General features: G+C 32.4%; 1 protein-coding gene across 4 annotated transcripts in view; it reads left to right on the top strand.

The window, feature by feature from the left end:
* LOC129807625 (guanine nucleotide-releasing factor 2) overlaps window positions 1–18401 on the top strand; it is a 43015-nt gene extending 24614 nt beyond the window's left edge. For 2 of the 4 annotated variants that reach the window (XM_055857012.1, XM_055857010.1), the window contains 9 exons: window positions 2191–2290; window positions 5799–6372; window positions 10135–10303; window positions 10446–10469; window positions 12870–13038; window positions 13134–13652; window positions 13724–13849; window positions 17496–17627; window positions 17700–18401. In XM_055857012.1, coding sequence (XP_055712987.1) covers window positions 2191–2290; window positions 5799–6372; window positions 10135–10303; window positions 10446–10469; window positions 12870–13038; window positions 13134–13652; window positions 13724–13849; window positions 17496–17627; window positions 17700–17835 — 1949 coding nt within the window. In that variant the 3' untranslated portion in view covers window positions 17836–18401. The remainder of the gene's footprint in view (window positions 1–2190; window positions 2291–5798; window positions 6373–10134; window positions 10304–10445; window positions 10470–12869; window positions 13039–13133; window positions 13653–13723; window positions 13850–17495; window positions 17628–17699) is intronic. The other 2 variants (XM_055857013.1, XM_055857011.1) reach the window with 1 other exon arrangement.
* Window positions 18402–20331: the final 1930 nt, after the last annotated feature.

Raw genomic sequence — 20331 nt, 5'->3', positions numbered from 1 at the left:
ACAAAAATTTAGTATATTTATCCCTCCATACGGAAAGGTATCTTATAATACGGAAAAACTTCTCACTTTTTAAATATTTAGCATAACGATCACGAGTGCAGAAAAATTCCAATACGCATTTGTATGTGAAAGTAAGAAATTGGCTTCAACTTTGAAGGCCACACGGAGGGGGCTAGTTTGGTACAGTTACCCTACATACAGTTTCGATTATTTTTCTTTGTTTTTCAATTATTGTTTTTTTTTCATTTCGTACTTAATAATCATTATCAAATACTGACTAGTTAAAATTTCCGCTGCCGTCTTTATCTTCTTCAAAAAAGTTTTAGGGGTATCAGTTTTCCACGTTAGACCATTTTTATTTATTTATTTATTTTTTATAATATATTTTAGAAGTTGTGGAGGCTTATTATTTTTCTTCTTTATGGGTTCTACACACTAAAGAAATTTATGTCCATACTGAAGAGTTATTCCTACACAAGCGCAGGGAATTTGCTTCAATATGGACATAAATTTCTCTAGTGTATAGTGGCCATTGCACCAATAATGGTATTTCGTCAATTTTTATAAAAATTTCTCATGGACAAAAATTTGAAATCTCTAGTGGCATATATCTCAACGAATTGGAACATCTTGGATTTATTTGAAGTTTTGTTTTTGTTTGAATTTTAATTGTATTTTTTTCGGCAAATACTTCCGGAAAGCAAATTCGAAAGCAAAAGCTGGAATTCCTTCTTTGAAAAATATTCCAGGCTAAAGCCGTCTACACACTAAGAGCAATTAAAAAAAAGCTTTTTTAAAGAAAATTTTCCCTATCATTTAAGACAGAAACGTCAATTTTTTTTCAAAAGGTCGTTTTTGACGAAAATCGCTTCTAGTGTGTAGACGCCTTAACTCTGGAAGAATTTTTTCACATTGAGATATTTCCTATGACACACGGGTAAAATGATACTGTGCTGTAAAGGGGGCTGTCTACGGAGTTGTCTTCATGGCCTTAACTCTTTCGTATCTTTTTGGACTTTGGATACCTAAAGGAACTATGTATATTCTGGAAAAAAATAGTTTTTTTTACTTATTAAAAGTCGATAGAAATACGATTCATATTTCCGAGGATTTTTTAGTTGAGTTTACATGACCCTGTTTAATTCCTGAGCTTTGATATTTTTGTTCAAAAAAATCCTGAAATTAATTTGGTGTCATACGACCGACGTGCAAATAATTCAACTCTACTTATAGTGTTGTATTCAGTCAATTTTACATGATTTGCTCTCCCGAAGTATACTCATAAGTGTTAATTTATTTGAAAAGATCGAATTGATGAAATTTTCAAACTTCTTTTATTTGAATCATTTAAGAGATTCTTTAAAGAAATTCTTGAAAGAAAGAAAGTTCCGCGACCACATTTCATTTTTTCTAGTGTAAAGTGAAAACAATTAATTGGAAGGTTTAACATCGAGCATTCCGCAAAGAGATTTTCCCTTCTAACAGCAATAATTCTCATGTAAAAGAAATTTTTAAAATAATGCGTATTTTCTGGTTATTTTCCCACCACTTTTCGTCTGCATGAACATGTGAAATTGTGAACGAAAAATTATGTGTTTGTGTCTATCTGGTTTAAATGTTGATTGAATTGAAACATGCATTTGGGTATGAGGTTACCTTCTTCATCATTTCTAATTTTGCTTATATCACAATTAATCAATGAGTGTATGCTCAGTGGAGAATATCGATAAATTAAAATGATTATTAGCTAACTTTTTCTATATCTGCGGGATATAGCGCAAGAAATTGATGTTGGTATCGGAGTTTAAAAAAAAAATAGAAATCTCAAAATCAAAATACGACCTTTTTTATTTCTATTTTATTCATTTATAAACTATGATAATATCCTATAAAATGATTAATGTTGTATTAATGCTTTTTCCGCTACACTTTTGTTATTTTTTTCAATATGTGTGGACAAGGAAAAATTATTTAAAAAAACTATAAAAGAAATTATAATTCTCATTCACAGTTTAGTAACTATTATTGCACTTTGAAATGGTTTTTTTCTTTACTCTTTTTCTTAAATATAATTTTGTTGCCTATAAAATAGTGGAAAAACAGTCAAGCGAAATAATTGCTCTATTATTGATTTACATATTTTTTTGTACTATTAAATTTACTTCTCTATAATGTGATTTTCTTTTGCAGTTATGGCTTACATGGAGATATTTGGAAATTGCACTCATGCCTCGCAGCAGATATGTGGGAATGGAATTCGAGGTGCCAATCTTCAAGAACGTTCTGTCAGGTAACAATTGTGTTTTTTAATTTCCTTGCAAAAAAATTATATACATGCATGAGAACAATATCAATTATAAATTTACATGTGGACAGAGTTGAAGAAATTGAGAAATTCATTGAAATTCTAGATAAAATTGTTGTTGTTTTTTATCTCAATATTAAATTGATTTTTATAGCTTCGGCACGTCTTTTAGATCAAGAAAATTTCATGGAATCAAAATTCACGTCCCTTTCTTTCTCACACGCTTTGCATATGTCTATCTCATTCTTTCGCACTCTAAATTCAATTGAGCTAAATTTTGCCATGAGAAAACAGATTCGAAGTTTGGTTTCGAAAGTCAAAGAAGAAATTATTACTTGTTTTGTTCATATGATAGCTAAAGTATCAACATGTGACAATCTTTAACTTTGTTGTGGAGAAAAACAAAATATTAAAGCTCATAATATACCTATTCAATTTTAAAGTCGGTAATGTTCCTTCATAATCAATGAGAATGAGGCTTCTTACAGATTCATTTATTTTTATACCCTTTCGCGAATTTTTAGCATGAAAATTTTGTAATTACAGGTCAGGAGAAAAGTTCTGAGAGCGGTCAGGAAAAAGAGAACACTTAATAATTAATACGGATTCTTCTTTAATCAATAATCTCCTACAACTTTCACGTACTTGACTCAATAATCTTCTAATAATTCTAAACTAAACCATGACATAAGCGTGTTTCTGGAACGTCTGCAAAATATTTTTCTACGGATACTTTTGCTTCTTTTTTTGGATTAAAGTGTTGCCCACGGAGAAATTTCTTCACATTTTCCAACAGATAAGATGTAGCTGAAGGTCAAATCTAGCGAATATAGGATGGATAATCAATTAATTCGTACATCAAATATTCGAATTTCGAATTAATGTTTAAGCAAGTTTTTGCAAGCGGGCCTTCTTTTGCTCAATCAAATTTTCCATATGCAATTATTTTTGCAAATTTTTTTAAAAAGGAGATGTCCCTCGTACTTTTGCCGTTTTGGAATTAATTTCCAAGGCCTTTAAGTCTTTTAAATCTTTATCAGCAAAGGACTTAATCACTGCAAGTTTTTACATTTTAAAAACTGCATCAACACGGTAATTTTAATTAGCTTACAAGATAAGATAGAATTGCCAGATGGAAATGAAACTTGACATAGATTCATATTATTCATATCATATCTTGCAATTGTTTATAGATGTTGCTCTCATAATTTTTCACCCAATCTTTGAATTCTTTGAATATTGACTACATGTTGTGTAAATAGAAAGCTATAATCTTGTAGCCGATACACTTTTGGGGAATTAAATTATGGCTGTGGGCGAATTACGTAAAAATCATAACAAAATCCTTTATATATAGAGCAATATAGCTTTATGTTGCAGACGACCTTGACGCAATTTTATTTTTATTAATTCACGCATTTAATGAATTAAATAAAACTTAGTTTCAGAAAAATTTTTCAATTTTGTTAAGAAAAAAGGAGATAGCAAAGCGTCCCAGCTTTGCAAAGTGCACGAACTCACAGGAAAGAGCTATCCGTATATTATCTTTTCGCATGATCTTTGGGTACATACCGCTTTACTACCGATTAAATTGATTCTTAAATTAAGAAAGAAAACATTTCAAAATAATAAATTCCTTAAGAAAAGTAAGTTTTAGAATATTTGAGCAAGAGTAACAAGCATACGAACAAATAAAAAGTAAATCCAAGAAAGTTAAATCATTTACAGGTGTATTCCCAATTCACTACTGATTAAGTCCGATGCAGTCTGACTGGAAATTTCAAAATCTTTCAAAAAAAAAGCTCTAAATTTAAGCAAATCGGTTAAAAAATAGGCCCCCCAAACTTTGATCTTCGAAAATTCGATATCGAAATCCCAGAAATTAATTGTATAAGGACAATAATTGTACAGAGGATAGTTTGCCCTATTTGATTATTTAATAAATTAAATTGAATGGAATTGAAATGGTTTTCGAATATAGGTGTCCAAAAACAAAATATTCGCCTTGACTACCTCTAAGTCTAAAACATATTCAAAAATGAAAGAAATTGTAGGAGCCGTTTTCGAAATAAACCAAAAAAACATATGGTTTTTAGGGATAGGAGGGAGGCGGGAGGAAAAATGAAAAAACGACTGTCCTACATAATATTGACTTATGGGGGGGTCGTCGAATATCGGAAGTCAATATCTGTTACCGTTTGGCCTCTAGCCGTGTCACAAGTTAAAAAAATGGGTTATATAACTGCTCTCTCCTTGAGTTCTCCATCCTCCTTCACTATTTTACTTTCGGTTTCAACTCAAATTGGTTAAAAAAGTTAATAACGTAAATTAGTTGAGACTACTCTAACTCATTGCTTTTCAAACTACCTAGGGTAAGTGTGCAAAATTTCGGCATAGTTGCATATAAGCACCGAAGTCCTAAGTTTGAAATGCAATGTTTCAATTTGCCCTTCCTGAACTCTTCAAAGGCCTTTTCCACATAATCTTTTTTTCATAGAAGCGATGGTTTTTTTTTTCTCTGGATATTGTAGAACTCAGAAATTGAAAAAAAAACATAAATGAATAAGAAATTTAGGAAAGCAAAAGATTTTGCCGGAATAGGCAACTCTACCTGACCGGAGAGACGCTTACAAAGTATATACTTTTTTACGCGAAATACAGGATCCAGCTGGGAAATTTTACCCGAAATTTAAAGATTGATTCACTATTAACATAAACAGAAACAATCTTTAATGAAAACTAAACAATTTTCATGAAAAACACCTAAGGAAAACCTTTTGCACTTCACCACAAATCGTAAGACTTCTAGAATAAACACAATCGATCTGTCACATTTTTTGTAAGACTCTTTTCCACACTGAGTTTTTACAACGCAATTCAAATTCAAATCATACCTAAAATTTAACGGGCTTTGTGTTAATACATCCTAAAATGAATAAATATTTAAAAGCATAATGAATTCATTGACTGTTCGAAGATTACATACATAATTTTAATTAATTTATTTGCATGGCCGAAATTACACTTAAAGTGGCCGAAATTAGAAGCTGGCCGAAATTTGGCACACTTCCCCTATTCCCAATTTCTAAAAAGAAAATAGAAAATTTCTTAAAGCTTTAAATTAAATCATGTATCTTTAATCTCTTCAACTCTGTTTAAAAATTTGTTCTCAACTGGAGCAATAAATCTATTTATTGCGTTTTTTTTGTATACACAATAAACGCCCTGAAGAAATACTTGCAAATCTTAAATTTTAAAATCATGTTTCTTGTATTTTCTAAAAAAAAATTGCTACCAATTAATAGTGCAAGGAACAAGATACCAAAATATTGAATAAATCTGCATAATACTCGTTTAATTTTGTCACTGAAATGTGGCACAGAGAATTTTATTGTTTATCAATATTATGTATTTGTAATATATTTGACCTCAGTTTTGGCATAAAATTAGCATAATTTCAAATGCTATTTGCTGTTGGTTTTCTCCTTGTTAGCATGATGCCATCGATAAATCACGTGAGCATGCAATCTCAAGTGCTGGGAAGTAATCATTCAATGGTCACTGTGAGCACATCTTCAGCCACAATGATGACACGTACGGAGACTGTGGAAGAGGAGAAGCCACCGGCTTTGCCTCCGAAGCAATCCCGACTGAGTAGTAAGGTGTCCGTGAATAGTGACACGCCGCCACAGAGCCCGAGAGTCGTGAGTGGTGGTGTTGGTGGTGGGAGGCATCAACAAAAGCCCTCCATCTCGACGCCGTCAGTGGTGTGCAGTGGCTCTGGCGGTGGGGGACCTCAGTTGTCGCCCAGTAGTAAATCCCTCAAGACACCATCGCCACTGTCACCGCCACTGTCGGCCACACTCCATCCGCATCTAAACTGCCCGGCGGGCGTGGAAGTGAAAGTAGTGAATGATCAGAAAGACACGAATGCTCAGCGATTATTCAATTTCAATGAAAGTCACAGCGATAAGACACAATCCGCCGAGGTGCTCAGTAATCAGACGCGCAACGAAGAGGCATCAGACGAAGAAGTTGTGCTGCGTAGGGATCAGCACAAGAAAAAGGTAAAGAGTTCTTTTATTTTTCCAAACAATATTTTACTGCACAGTGTTTTTGTTTTTCCTAAAAAAGAAAAAAAGTGAAGAAAAGTGATAGTGAAAATTCCTATGAAAAACCAGTTTTTCAGCCCTTTGGTGAAAGCCTAAAGATCATAATCAATTAAAGACATTATTATGGTGTCATTTATTTATATAACTAATGAGATTTGATTGTTTTATCTTGTGATGAGAGCGAGAGGTATATATAAGAAATTAATTTGCAGAAAATGTCAATTGCTGTTATGAAATAATGCCCTAAGAGTGTGTGTCTGCAAAGAGATAAAGAGATGTTCCATGTGATTTATTAATATACATTCAAAGTATCGCGAACTTTGCATGTTAAATTTATGTTTTGCATTCGAATTCAAAGGTGATCACGATGGTATATTTGAGTTTGTTTTTTAAAGTGAAGACGAATTTCACTTTCATTTGACTGACTTGGCGGACTTGATAAATACAACAATAATATCATTGTTTCCTGATTCAAAAGTGATTTGAAAAGCCTTTGAATTTCGTAAGTTCTTTTAGAGCACAGAAAAATTGTTTAGTGAATTCCTAATAATGTTTTTCATATATTAACCTTATGGATGGCATGACGTTCTAGCTCAAATAATACTTGATCTTGTAATCTTAATGCCATATTTATACAACAGGCTTTTGGGTAACGCGGAATTTTGGACAAATTATTTTGGATATTCGGTCTTTTGTAATATAATTTATCAGAGTTCAAAAGAATTTTCTGGAATCTAAATTGGTTCGTTGGGAATTCCATTGTCCGGAATTCTAAATTTTATCCTAATTGTTTAGATGAGAAAAGTTGTTTATCACCATCAGTATATAGGTGAAAACGATTATTAAAACTGCTCTCTCTTGGAGTTCGAGCAGTTAAAATAATTCTTACAAATTTGAGTTTACTGCAATGATCTTTTCTAATTCATTTTTTTTAAATCTTTTATGGTTTACGATAGGTTTCGAACCGATTCAAACCGATAAAAAATACAAAAGATTATGAAAGAACCATACCTAATATGCATTTGAGAACTGTTTAAAATTTGATCTTGAAAATCCATTACCTTTGCTTGTATCAAGTTGAGGTAATATGAAAAAAATAGAAAGTTTAAATAAGTAAAAAGTATAAATTAAAAATTTATGATAATTATAAAAAAAAAGACAATAAAAATAATTTCGTACAAAAGAAAACGACACAGGGGAAAACTGTCAGGTTTCGCACATACTCTGGTTTCGAATACTTTCATATTTCTCCCGTGCTTATCGGTTCCTTGTCTATTCCTTGTCATCACAGACACAATTTCCTGAAAAAAAACTAATGATAAGCCTAGATCACCTTATAAAGGTGTGATTCTTAGGGCCTCAACAGACCTGAGGATTAGCCGAGAGACGGCTTAGCGTAATTATATTCGAAATAATGATTAAACTGCATTTCCATAATTTTCCACAATGTCGTCTCTCGGCTTAAGTTGTAAGTGTGTCTAGGGCATTACATTGCAAATTCGATTTGTGGGTACACTTGAAGAATTCTTTTTATTTTGAATTAATACTAATTTGGTTCAATTTGCACAAAGGTGTAAGAAAAACTTTAAAGTTAATTTTCTCAAAATCCATGAGAGATAGAGGCCACAAACTTTACATTGCTTTACAGCTAGATGTGCGAAATTTCAATTGAAAATGAGTAAAATTAGATAAAAAATTCACGGAAAATGCAGTCTATGGAAATCCGCGAAAATTCGGCGGTTCACGAAAATCCGTGAAAAATTCCGCAGTTCATGAATATTCTCGAAAAATCCCACAAAAAATCCACGGTTCATGAAAATCCGTGATTCGCAAAAATCCGTGAAAAATTCCGACATTCGCGAATATGCGTGAAAAAATCCGCGGTTAGTGAAAATGGTGAAAATTCTCGAAAAATCCCCTGGGCCGTACAAATCCCCAAAAAATTCTGCGGTTCGCGAAAACCCGTGAATAATTCCGCTGTTTGCAAAAATCGGTGAAAAAATCCGCGGTTCACAAAAAAATTCTCGAAAAATCCCGCGGGCCGCAAAGATCCGTAAAAAAATCAGCGGTTCGTGAAAATCCGCGAAAAATTCCGCATTTTGCGAAAATCTGAGAAAAATTCTGCGGAACGCAAAAATTCACAAAAAAAATCCACGGTTCACGAAAATCCGTGATTCGCGAAAATCTGTGAAAAAAATCCGCGGTTAGTGAAAATTCTTGAAAAATCCCGTGGGCCGCACAAATCCCCAAAAATTCTGCGGTTCGCAGAAACCCGTGAATAATTCTACTGTTTGCAAAAATCTGTGAAAAATTCCGCGGTTCATAAAAAAAATTCTCGAAAAATCCCGCAAGCCGCAAAAATCCGTAAAAAATTCAGCGGTTCGCGAAAATTCGTGAAAAATTCCACTGTTCGTGAAAATCCGCGAAAAATCCCGCGGGCTGCAAAAATCCGCAAAAAATTCTGCGGTTCGCGAAAATCCGCGAAAAATTCACGGTAACCAAAAAACCCGAAAATATTCGCGGTCCACGAAGTAACGTGAGTGAATTTGAGACCGATTGGAGAAAGTCGATAATTATGTAAGAATCACACCTGATTAGGTGCGATTCATTAAAAGAACATGGGAAAAATATCAAGTGTTCGAAGACAGAGTGTGTGCAAAAACTGAAAGCCTTCCCCTATACTAGGTTTTTTACACTTTTCTCTCGAAATATTTCTAACAAGTGAAATATTCCAACTCAAATCCGAACCTGATTCGGATTCAAGGTTTTGTCGGTAATAGTCCCAAAATTTGAAAAATTGTCTTTCGCCTTCAATAAGAAGATCAAAAGGCCAAAAATTGCATTTTACAAACGTTAAAATGGCGAGAGTTAGGAGATTAGAAACTAATTCAGTTTCAGACCGTTCAGACCCCTTTCTTACTCATAGAATAAAAATATGATCTTACTTTTCCCTACCATAAACCCATTTTCACATGTTTTATGTGTTTTAGAAAGAGAAAGAAAGCGATAATAGGGAAATTATTGTTTTATCTTAGTCCTCTGGGTTGAATTATGGGGGGTTCGCAAATATCCCAAACGTCCCAAACAAAAACTCTATCACTTGTATTTAGCGTCTATCACACGAAAAAAGCAATTTTTGACTTGTTTTGACCTTGCCGTATTTACAAGGTAAATAGGAATTTTTGGAGTCCTGGAAATATCACCAGTGAATTCTTCGGCGTTGAGTTAGGATACAATACGAAGTTTTATGTAAAAATTCGATTTCGAGTTGAAGAACTTTTTTTGTAAGTAAATATTTCTAGTAACTTTCTTGAAAGGTTTTTACAGCGCTAAGATTATAATTTAATTTCTCTACTTGACATTCTTCTAATTTTAATTGAAACATCATGCTGTTAATCGTTTTGCCACTTTTTCATGTCTCTTAAACTCTGCCGAAAAAACACTTCAACGATCACTTTCATTGAAATAAACAACACTTAAAATCTTTGATCTTTATTTTCACAAAAGAAATGAGAGAGAGAAAAAAAAAACTATCGAATAGTTGAACAAGTGTTACCCAAAAAAAAATGCCCATAATGATGTCTTTCACTTCATGGTGAACCAACAAGAAGGTGTGAAGAAGAATGCAAAATGAATATATTATGCTTAAGCACTATTCACAATCTCTTTCAATGGCAAAAAAAATAGCAGTTTTAACAGTCTTGTGTTGTTAATTAGGCGAGCATGAGCTCAAACACTAGTCTACCCTTGGATTTGATCGAGGAGATGGATATCTCGCAGTATTTGGTGTTCAAGAAGGAGGGCGAGGATGGACCAGATGTCAAAGGTGGCCACTTGGATGCCCTCATCATTCATGCAACGAAAGTTGAGAGGAACTTTGAAAATGGTTAGTGAGATTTTTTTCTATAATCTTTGATATAGGAATTTTTTGTGATTGAAGTGTTGAGTGTTGGTTTTCGCTGTAAAAATTTGTCTATTGAAAATTAATTGATCGTTTTTATGTCGCTTCTGAAATGGCAAAAAAAAAGATTCAGATGAAGCTAAAGAGAATGGTAAGAGGGCTTTATTTTCTTTGACAACAAAAAAAATAATTGCAAGTTGAAATGATATTTTTTGGTGATTGTGCAAAAAAATGGAGTTCTTTTACAATAGCGTAATTATTGTTTCAGCAGATTAGTATATAGTCTTCGTGAGTAAATTCCATAAATTAATAATTTAAATCACGCCCCTCGTCAAAAATTAAGCCACTCCCCTGACTTTTCTGGCTTACTCCAAAATCGACAGTTACCTCTAGACAGGCCTGAGCTAAAAGAAAAGCCGAAGTGAATTTGGTGGTGCCTGTTAGCATTCTTCGAAATGCCGCGAAAATTCACGTAGAGAAAATGAGAGATTTTTAATGTGAAAATTGTTTAATTCCTTAGAGTTAAGTCATTTTCACAAGAAAATCCTCTTTATAATTTAGTTGAATACAGTTATTTGGGTTAATTGTGAATAATTGTCGATATTACTACAAAAACATTGGGATGAAATTTTGAGCTGGAAGACTCATATTCTTTTGAGCTGACCCAAAATTCAGGATAGGTTAGAGAAAACCCCTTTTGTACAACATTACTTTGGTTAATAAGGAATGCAAAAGTACATATTACAAGAAGGGACACAACCTGCTAATAAGGATAAAATAGAGAAGAAAATATTTTGTCGCATTTCAGAGACTTTTTGCAACCGCAGCGCCGCCAGACGTTTGTCAAGTGAGTTGTTTGTGTCTCTATCTCTCCCTCACAGTTGAATTGCGCGCAATTTAAGAACTTTCCATTTGAAGTGATATTTGCATTTAATTTCTTTGTATTTCTGCAAGATTCAAGTAAAAGGGTGTGTAGTAGACAACTATCCGTCTTCCGACAAAGATATCAAATAGACAATTTCTTTCTATATGAGGTTTTATGTCTGTTATGCCTTTTTGACGCAAATATATTTATCATGGCACCGTGAATGAGCGGGATTAGTGTTACCAGTATGGCTATCTGTAATTTCCATTAAAATTATCAACACAAAATTTCCGATATTACACGGCTTTTAACGAGCACAGGTCTGAGAAGGAAAACCTTCTGCACTTCACCACAAATCGCAAGACTGCTAGAAACACAGTCGATCTTTTACATTTTTTGTAAGAATCTTTTCACATTAAGTTTTTACAACGCAATTTAAATTCAAATTATACCTAAAATTTAACGATCTTGGTGTTAATACATCCAAAAATGAATAAATATTGAAAAGCAAAATGAATTCATTAACTATTAGAAGATTACATACATCATTTTAATTAATTTATTTGCATGGCCGAAATTACACTCAGAGTGGCCGAAATTAGAAACTGGCCGAAATTTGGCACACTTACCCTAAACGGTGAGCAAAAAAAATTGTACGATTAATTTCACTTACAATTTTTTTGCTCACCGTTTATCAAATTTTCATTATATTTCTTCAATTTTCTTATATTATTTTCACCTAGTGCCACCGAGTATGAGATAAGGTAATACGGTAATGGAAGATTTGCATAAGAATTGCAATCAAAATGCGTAAATTACGCGTAAAAAAAGCGTAAAGTACGGTGAGGCTACGGCGAACATTTTATTGTCAATGTGATTCTGCCCTAATGTCTCCAAAAATTTACGAATAGTTTTAACCTTCAGACTTTTATACGAGCTTCACATCTAAGGTTTAGCCATATGGATTAACTGCTCTAATTTCTTCAATCACTTTTTTGGAAAAATTTAACTTAAAATTGGATTATTACAGATGAATGATCTATATCAGAGGTGTGCAAGAACCGTTGAAACCGAATAAACGTCAAAATAAGTTTGTTCTGGCAGCGTTTTGACCATCGACGTACATGTTTCATTTGATGTTTATTCGGTTTATACGGTTCTTGCACGCCTCTGATCTATATAAAGTTCTCAAAAAGCAATAAAATTGCTCGCTATTTAAGATTTTGAGACCTTCGGGAACTGGACTAAACCTTTAGTCTGAAGACCGCTTTAGTCACGCCCACTTAAGTACATTTTACCACTTAAGCCTCCATTTTTTAAATCTATTAACTCGTGATCTTTTTATAAAGTACTGGAAAATGCAGAAGAAATGGTGATTATTTTGTAAAAGTTACAATATATTTGTTTCTTCTGGAAAGGTTAGAGGGGCGTGGCTTATTTTGCCTTTGAGGAGGAATCTTCACGTCAGCCATTGGACGTTAGTTTTATTTGAGTAGTGCTTTATTATTCTGTAATTAAACACACAATGAAATAAAAAAATACCAGCATTAGCTGTAATTCCGGGAAGGGGCGTGACCTAAAATTACGTTTCTGTGAAACTTATAGTTACGCTATTGTAAAGAATAGCCAAAGAAGTTAATGTAAAGGGTCATAATTCTAATTGGTGATATGATGGGAATGTTTCAGCTTATGGTGAAGCTTTTCTCACGACTTTCCGGACATTTATGACACCACTGCAACTTATTGAGAAGCTAATACATCGATATACCATGTTTAGTTGCCAAATTGGTGATCAGAAGCAGAGAGCGGCAAAAGAATCTTTCTCATTGCTGTTTCGTGTTGTTAACGATTTAACGTGAGTCTCAAATTTTTTTTTTCTTTAAAAAAGAAAAACTTTCAATTGAGGTTAACAAAATTGATGGTAATTAAATGGCGTTTTCTCACGCGTAGAATACCAGACATTGAGGAATACTGCTTGAATTTATTGGTGGATTTTGCCCATCAATTGATCTGCAGTGGAAACTTGACAATGGCAAAATTGCTAAGAGTGAAAATTTTAGAGAAAGTCATGATGTACAAGCAACACAAGTGGTCACCATATTATTCCACACTTTCATCGAGGGCAGTCACGACAAATCCCCCTACGCTGCTCGATTTGAAATCTGTTGAAATTGCTGAACAAATGACTCTTCTGGATTCGGAATTGTTTAAGAAAATTGAAATACCTGAAGTGTTGATATGGGCCCAAGAACAATGTGAAGAGAGATCACCGAATTTAACAAGATTCACTGAACACTTCAATAAAATGTCCTATTGGGCTAGATCACAAATTCTCAAACAGGAAGATGCCAAAGAACGTGAACGATATGTCATCAAATTCATAAAAATTATGAAACATTTGAGAAAAATTAAGAATTTTAATTCCTACTTAGCACTACTATCGGCACTTGATTCTGCCCTAATCAGAAGGTTAGCATTTTCTCAAGTCCTTAAATTCTTTAGTTTTTTTTTCCTTGACTCCAAACTTGCTTCTCTTTCAGACTGGAATGGCAAAAGACAATTACAGATAGTCTCAAGGACTATTGTGCATTAATAGATCCCAGTTCAAGTTTTAGAGCCTATCGACTGGCCCTGGCAGAAACTACTCCACCCTGCATTCCCTACATGTAAGTTTATTCTTTTTTTTTATTGTTATTTCATATCATGATCAAAAAGTGCTTCGATGGCTCAGTTAAATTGAGCAAAGAAAAGGGGAATTTTCACGCTTGGTATTTGTCTCAGATCTGGGAGAGAATATGAGAGAATCTTCATGATGAAATGCCTTGAGTTAATCGAAACGTGATTCCCAATTAGATAACCCAGAGAGTGATGGTTGAGTAATGAAAATTACTCAATAATATCTCTCGATCGGTCAGTGATCTTGAGTGCTTAAAGAAATTTATGAAAACATTAGTTTGTTTGCGGAAAGATTTTAAATTTTGATATTATTTGATTGCCTGCATATTTTTGCGTTTGACCTAATTTTTTTTGCATTTTAATATCATGGAGTAAAAGTTCTTTGAAGTAATACATTGAAAAAGTTTTTTTAACAGCGCAGGGTGACTGGAAAATTTTCAAAAATTATTGTTCGTTTCATATTTATTGATAAAATGATATTTGTTCGAGATGCTGGCGAAAAAAATATTCACAGATTGTTTGATAGTCAAGTAGAGTTAAGTACACTAAAACTTCTTAAGAATTTTTTTTAAATTTAATTAATTACAATATAAAAGTTTACACTCAAAAAACTCAGTATCAAATCTCGCCTTTGTCATACTTAAACCATTTTTTTTTAAATTTACTTTTTCTTTTTTAAATGTATTATCTTAAATCGTTGTACATTAGAAAAGTTTACTAATTTGTTTAAAAACGTATTTAAATACAAATATTACGTGGATCAAACTAATCCAATCAGTCGAATTGGATAAACTTCTTCCAAAGGGATGTCCTATTTCTAAAATTAAAATCATAATTCCGGTCATCGTGTCTTCTCTCGCCTTAAAATTCGGATAATTTTATATGATTATGCGGAATTTTATTACAGTGGTACAAATTTTATCCCATTTTGTGGTATACATTTTATCCCTTTCTGGCATAAATTTTATCACATTCTTGTAAAAATTTTATCCCATTGAGATCTAAATTTTATCTCTCCTTGGTGTAAGTTTTATCCCTTTCTGGTATAAATTTTATCCCATTATTGTGGCATAAATTGTATCCAATTCTGGTATAAATTTTATACCATTATGATCTAAATTTAATCCCTTCCTGATATACATTTTATCCCATGGTGGTATTATTTTTTTCCAATTGTGACATGAATTTTAGCCAATCGTGGTATAAATTTTATCCCATCATGAAATAAATTTTATCCAATCGTAGCATAAATGTTATCCCATTGTGATATAAATTTTATCTCATCGTGGTGTAAGTTTTATCCCTTTCTGGTATAAATTGTATCCCATTATTGTGGTATAAATTGTACCCAATTGTGGTATAAATTTTATCCAAGTGTGACATACATTATACCCCATTATGATATAAATTTTATCTAATCGTGGTTTAAATTTTATCCCTTACTGGCATAAATTTTATCCCATTGTGATCTAAATTTTATTTCGTCGTGGTGTAAGTTTTATCCTTTTCTGGTATAAATTGTATCCAATTCTCGTATAAATTTTATCCAAGTGTGACATACATTTTACCCCATTGTGGTATAAATTTTATCCTGTTCTGTCATAAATTTTATCCAATTGTGATCTAAATTTTATCTCATCGTGTTGTAACTTTTATCCCTTTGTGGTATAAAATTTATTTGCTCTAAATTTTATCCCATGGTGGTATAAATCTTATCCAATTGTGACAAATTTTAGCCCATTGTAATCTAAATTTTATCTTATCTTGGTGTAAGTTTTATCCCTTTGTGTAATACAATTTATTTGCTCTAAATTTCATATAAATTTTATCCCATGGTGGTATAAATTTTATCCAATTGTGACATAAAATTTAGCCCATTGTAGTATAAAGTTCATCCAATTTTATCCAATCGTGGTATAAAATTTATCCTTTTCTGGCATAAATTTTATCCCATTTTCGTGTAAAATTTGTCCCATTGCATTGTGCTGTGAACTTTATTCCTTTACATGAATTCAAATGTTATCTAATCATTACTTAAAATTCAACCGCCATTGTGGTAGAAACTTTATCCAATTAGTTATAACTTCTTTGGGGAGGGTTAGTGATAATAAAAACTGAATATCTTTGATCGTTTGACCTATGAGCCATTTAACAGACTAAAGACAGTCAAATTATGGTGCTATTCCAATAAAAAAAATGGAAATTGTTCTCTTGAATTTATTTATTTTTTGACACATAAATTTTCTCAAGTTCTTCTGCATAATCGACTTTTCTTTGTGATGGTTCATGTCTCGACTGTTTTCCCCCAGTGTTCGCCGTATTCTAAAATTATGAAACAGTGATCAAACGTGACAGCAAAGCAATGCAAGAAAAGTCGGTAATACAGAATCATTTGAGAACAGTCAAATGCTAAAAAATATACTAGAGAAATATTTCCCCTTTTCATTCTTTTCTCAATTGCAATGAAAAATGAAAAGAGAAAATCTTTCCCTTGAACATTTTTTTAGAACAACTGTTCCCAAGTTCTTCTGTATTATCGACTTTTCTTCATGGTGGCTCATGTCTGGACTGTTTTCCCCAGTCCTCGCCGTTTTCTAAAGTAATCAAACAGTGATCAAACGTAACATCAAGCAGCACAAAGAAAAATCAGTAATGCAGTTAGAAGCACTATGAGAACAGTAAAATGCTAAAAAAAATATATATATATTCTTGAGAAATATATCACCTTTTCTTTTTTCTCAATAAATGAGAAGAGAAGATCTTTCTCCTGAAGTTTTTTAGCACATGACTGTTCTCAGATGCTTTTACAAAATTGACTTGTCACTTGATTTTAGAACACAATGAGAAATGGGGACAACAGTCGTTACAGGAACCAATATCAGGAAAAGTCGATTATGTAGAAGCATTTGAGAACAGTCATGTGCTAAAAACTGTTCAGAAAAAAGATCTCCCCTTTTTCATTTTAAGTTTAAGTTTATTGAAAAACCACGAAAAATAAGCTACAATCCTCTTACAATTGCGTGGCAGAGAAAAACAAAAGAAAAAAAAGAATGTGAGGAAAAAATGTGCCAATACTAAATTTGAGGAAAAGATCATGAAGAAACAAAGATATTAGAAAAACCCAGTCTGGATATGCCTTTGAATTCCCAAATCACGAGCCTCACGGGGAAGTGCGTTGTATAAAGCAACTCCTTTAACAAAAAAGAGTGCGGTAAAAAGTTTCTCGCTCTGCTTTAGTCACAATGAATCCCTGAACCCTGGCTGAACCCCCCCTCGTTAAAAGAGAGGCCAAGTATTCCGGGGTTCCAGTCGAGACGAGACGATTAAGAAAGACAAGGGCACGCATTTGAAGGAATTTTTTATTGCAATTGAAAAAAAAAGAATAAGTCTTTAAAAAGCATAGTTTTTAGTACATGACTGCTCTCAAGTACTTCTGCATTATCGACTTTTCTCTGTGTTGGTTCTTGCCAAGACTGTTGCGGTTTTAGAACATGACACAAAAAAGTCGATAATGCAGAAGCCTTTGAGAACAGTAAAGTGCTAAAAAAAATAATTTTTCATTGAAATAGCGCCATTATGTCACTTTCGAAATTTTACTCGTATCACAAACCTATTTAATTTATTTTGATATTTCAGAGGTCTTGTTCTGCAAGACTTGACGTTTGTTCACATTGGGAACCAAGACTATCTCACTGAAGGTATCATAAACTTTTCAAAACGATGGCAACAGTACAATATTGTTGTCAATATGAAGAGGTTTAAAAAGAGGTAAGAAGGTTGCACATTGTACTTTTAATCTTGATCAAATTGCTAAGATTTTTCTTTTAAAATTTGCGGTAGTTCGTATCCTTTCAAAAAGAAGGAGCACATTATTGGATTTTTCGACAATTTCGAAAATTACCTCGATGAAGATGCTATGTGGCAAATATCAGAAAACATCAAACCACGCGAAGGCAAGAGAACGTGCAAAAGGTGAATATTTTAATATTGAATGAATTATGAGGATAATTAATTATATTTATTGTGAATGACATGAAATGGGATTTATTTATCTCTTGAATTTGAGAGAAAATTTCAATGAGATAATGCTACAACATAAGTACATGAAAAAAAGATATAAAAAAACTATTTTTATTACGTTAGTTTGTATTATGGATAAAAAGTGAAGAGGGTGGATAAAAAAGATAATTTATTGAAATGAATTGGCAGACAAAAAATATCACTGTAGCAAAAATTTTTAATATGTTAGAAGATGAATTAGAGAGAGACGGTGAAATTTGTTGGTAGTTTGTAAACCAATCCTTATTCCTTATTTTGTTGAATAGCTGTAGTATCACTGTCTCTTTTTATTGGTTTTCTTAGTGATAAATTGATTGAGAAACATAAAAACACAACACTGATGATAAAAGTGAATGAAGAAAAAAATGTGTGGGAATATATCTAACATTATCGATTTAGTCAAATAATGAGAACTTATTAAACTACTACGTAGGAAGTACTAATTATCACTAAAAAGATTAGATTGAAAAAAAAAAACTTAAAATCATGCAATGAATATTAATGCAACGAATTATTTACACCACAAAATTGCAGAAAAAAAACACACAAGATTATACTTAAACGTCTACTAATCCAATAGAAAAGCAAAAAAAAAACTAAATTAATGTTTAGCGCGAGTAAAAATACGTACATTAATTTGTTTCACTAATCTATGAATTTATTTTCTTATAAAATTATTTGTTTTAAGGAACTTTTATTCAAAATTATTGAATTTTATCAATAATTGCCTTCCTTATAAGATATTCTTTTTTAAAGTATTTTTTTTTAATCTTAAACTTTGCTACAAAAAAGTATTTTTTAAAGATTTCTTTGATTTTTGTTCTTGCTTCTATGTACGATTATATTTCTTCTATGGGTGAAAATACTCCTGAAAAAAGAAGAAAAAAAACATGTCAGTAAAATTTCTCTCTTGATTTTTGAAACACTGAAAAGTGAATTAGAAAATACTCAACAAAAAATCATAATTATAAAGGCCTCATTTTCCAAAAGGTCACTTAAAGAAGTGAGGTTATGTTGAGTTTAACCTAAAAAAGCAAGGTATTTTTTCTCTCGAAACTCTGATTTTTTTTTATTAAATAGGTTTTTCGGGTTTTTCTATCAATCATTTGGCCATTTAAGAAACAAAAATTGATTTCTTAGGTTTTTTAAAATAGGAGACACCTTTGCAGCTTCGTATAGTAAATGAAGTCCCAGTTTCAGGATTTTTACCAAATGCCACACGAGCTGAATCAATTATTACCACTCTGACAAAAAATCTCTTATTACCCCATAGCAAAAGAAAGCGGAATAGGAATAACAAGAGAAACATTCCTCGGAATTTTCCAGGTTCCAAGGAAAATTTCATGGATTTATACTGGATTTTTTCTGTGGAATACATCCATGGAAATGTTCGTGGAATTTATGTGGATTTTTCCACTTAAATAAAATGGAGAAAAAATGATGCTGTCACATGCACCTCATGCTTTTACTTCCGAATATTAAAGAAATAGCAAAAATTACAAGGATTATAATATGTTTTACTAAACCAGCAATAACGAATTAACACTCAGGTCTGAGCTAAAATAAAAGCCAAAGTGAATTTGGTGGTGCCAGTTGGGATTCTTCGAAATGCCGCGAAAATTCACGTAGAGAAAATGAGAGGTTTTTAATGTGAAAATTGTTTAATTCCTTAGAGTTAAGTCATTTTCACAAGAAAATCCTTTTAATAATTTATTTGAATACAGTTATTGGGGTTAATTGTGAATAATTGTCGATATTACAATAAAAACATTGGGATGAAATTTTGAGCTGAAAGACTCATATTCTTTGGGCTGTCCCAAAATTCAGGATAGGTTAGAGAAAAACCCTTTTGTACAACATTATTTTGGTTAATAAGGAATGCAAAAGTACATATTACAAGAAGGGACACGACCTGCTAATAAGGATAAAATAGAGAAGAAAATATTTTGTCGCATTTCAGAGATTTTTTGCAACCGCAGCGCCGCCAGACGTTTGTCAAGTGAGTTATTTGTGTCTCTATCTCTCTCTCTCGAGTTGAATCGCGCGCGATTTAGGAAGCTCGTCATTTGAAATGATATTTTCTTTAAATTTCTTTATATTTCCGCAAGATTCAAGTAAAAGGAAGTTTAGTGAACAATGTCTTTTTGGCGCAAAAATATTTATCATGGCACCGTGAATAAGTGGGATTAGTGTTACCAGCACGTCAATCTGCAATTTCCATTAGAACTATCAACACAAAATTTCCGATACTACACGACTTTTAATAAACACAGGTCTGCTCTAAAAAATGCTCAAAATCGTAAATTCAAAACGAATAATTAATATTTTTCGAATCTACACGTAGCAGCAGTAAAAGTACAAGTAACTTTGCGGCTCATTTATTTCATAAATCGCGGAAAATAGCAATTTCATT

Source organism: Phlebotomus papatasi, chromosome 3 (genome assembly GCF_024763615.1).
Source record: "Phlebotomus papatasi isolate M1 chromosome 3, Ppap_2.1, whole genome shotgun sequence".
NCBI lineage: Eukaryota > Metazoa > Arthropoda > Insecta > Diptera > Psychodidae > Phlebotomus > Phlebotomus papatasi.
This window is presented reverse-complemented; position numbering and strand designations above follow the sequence as displayed.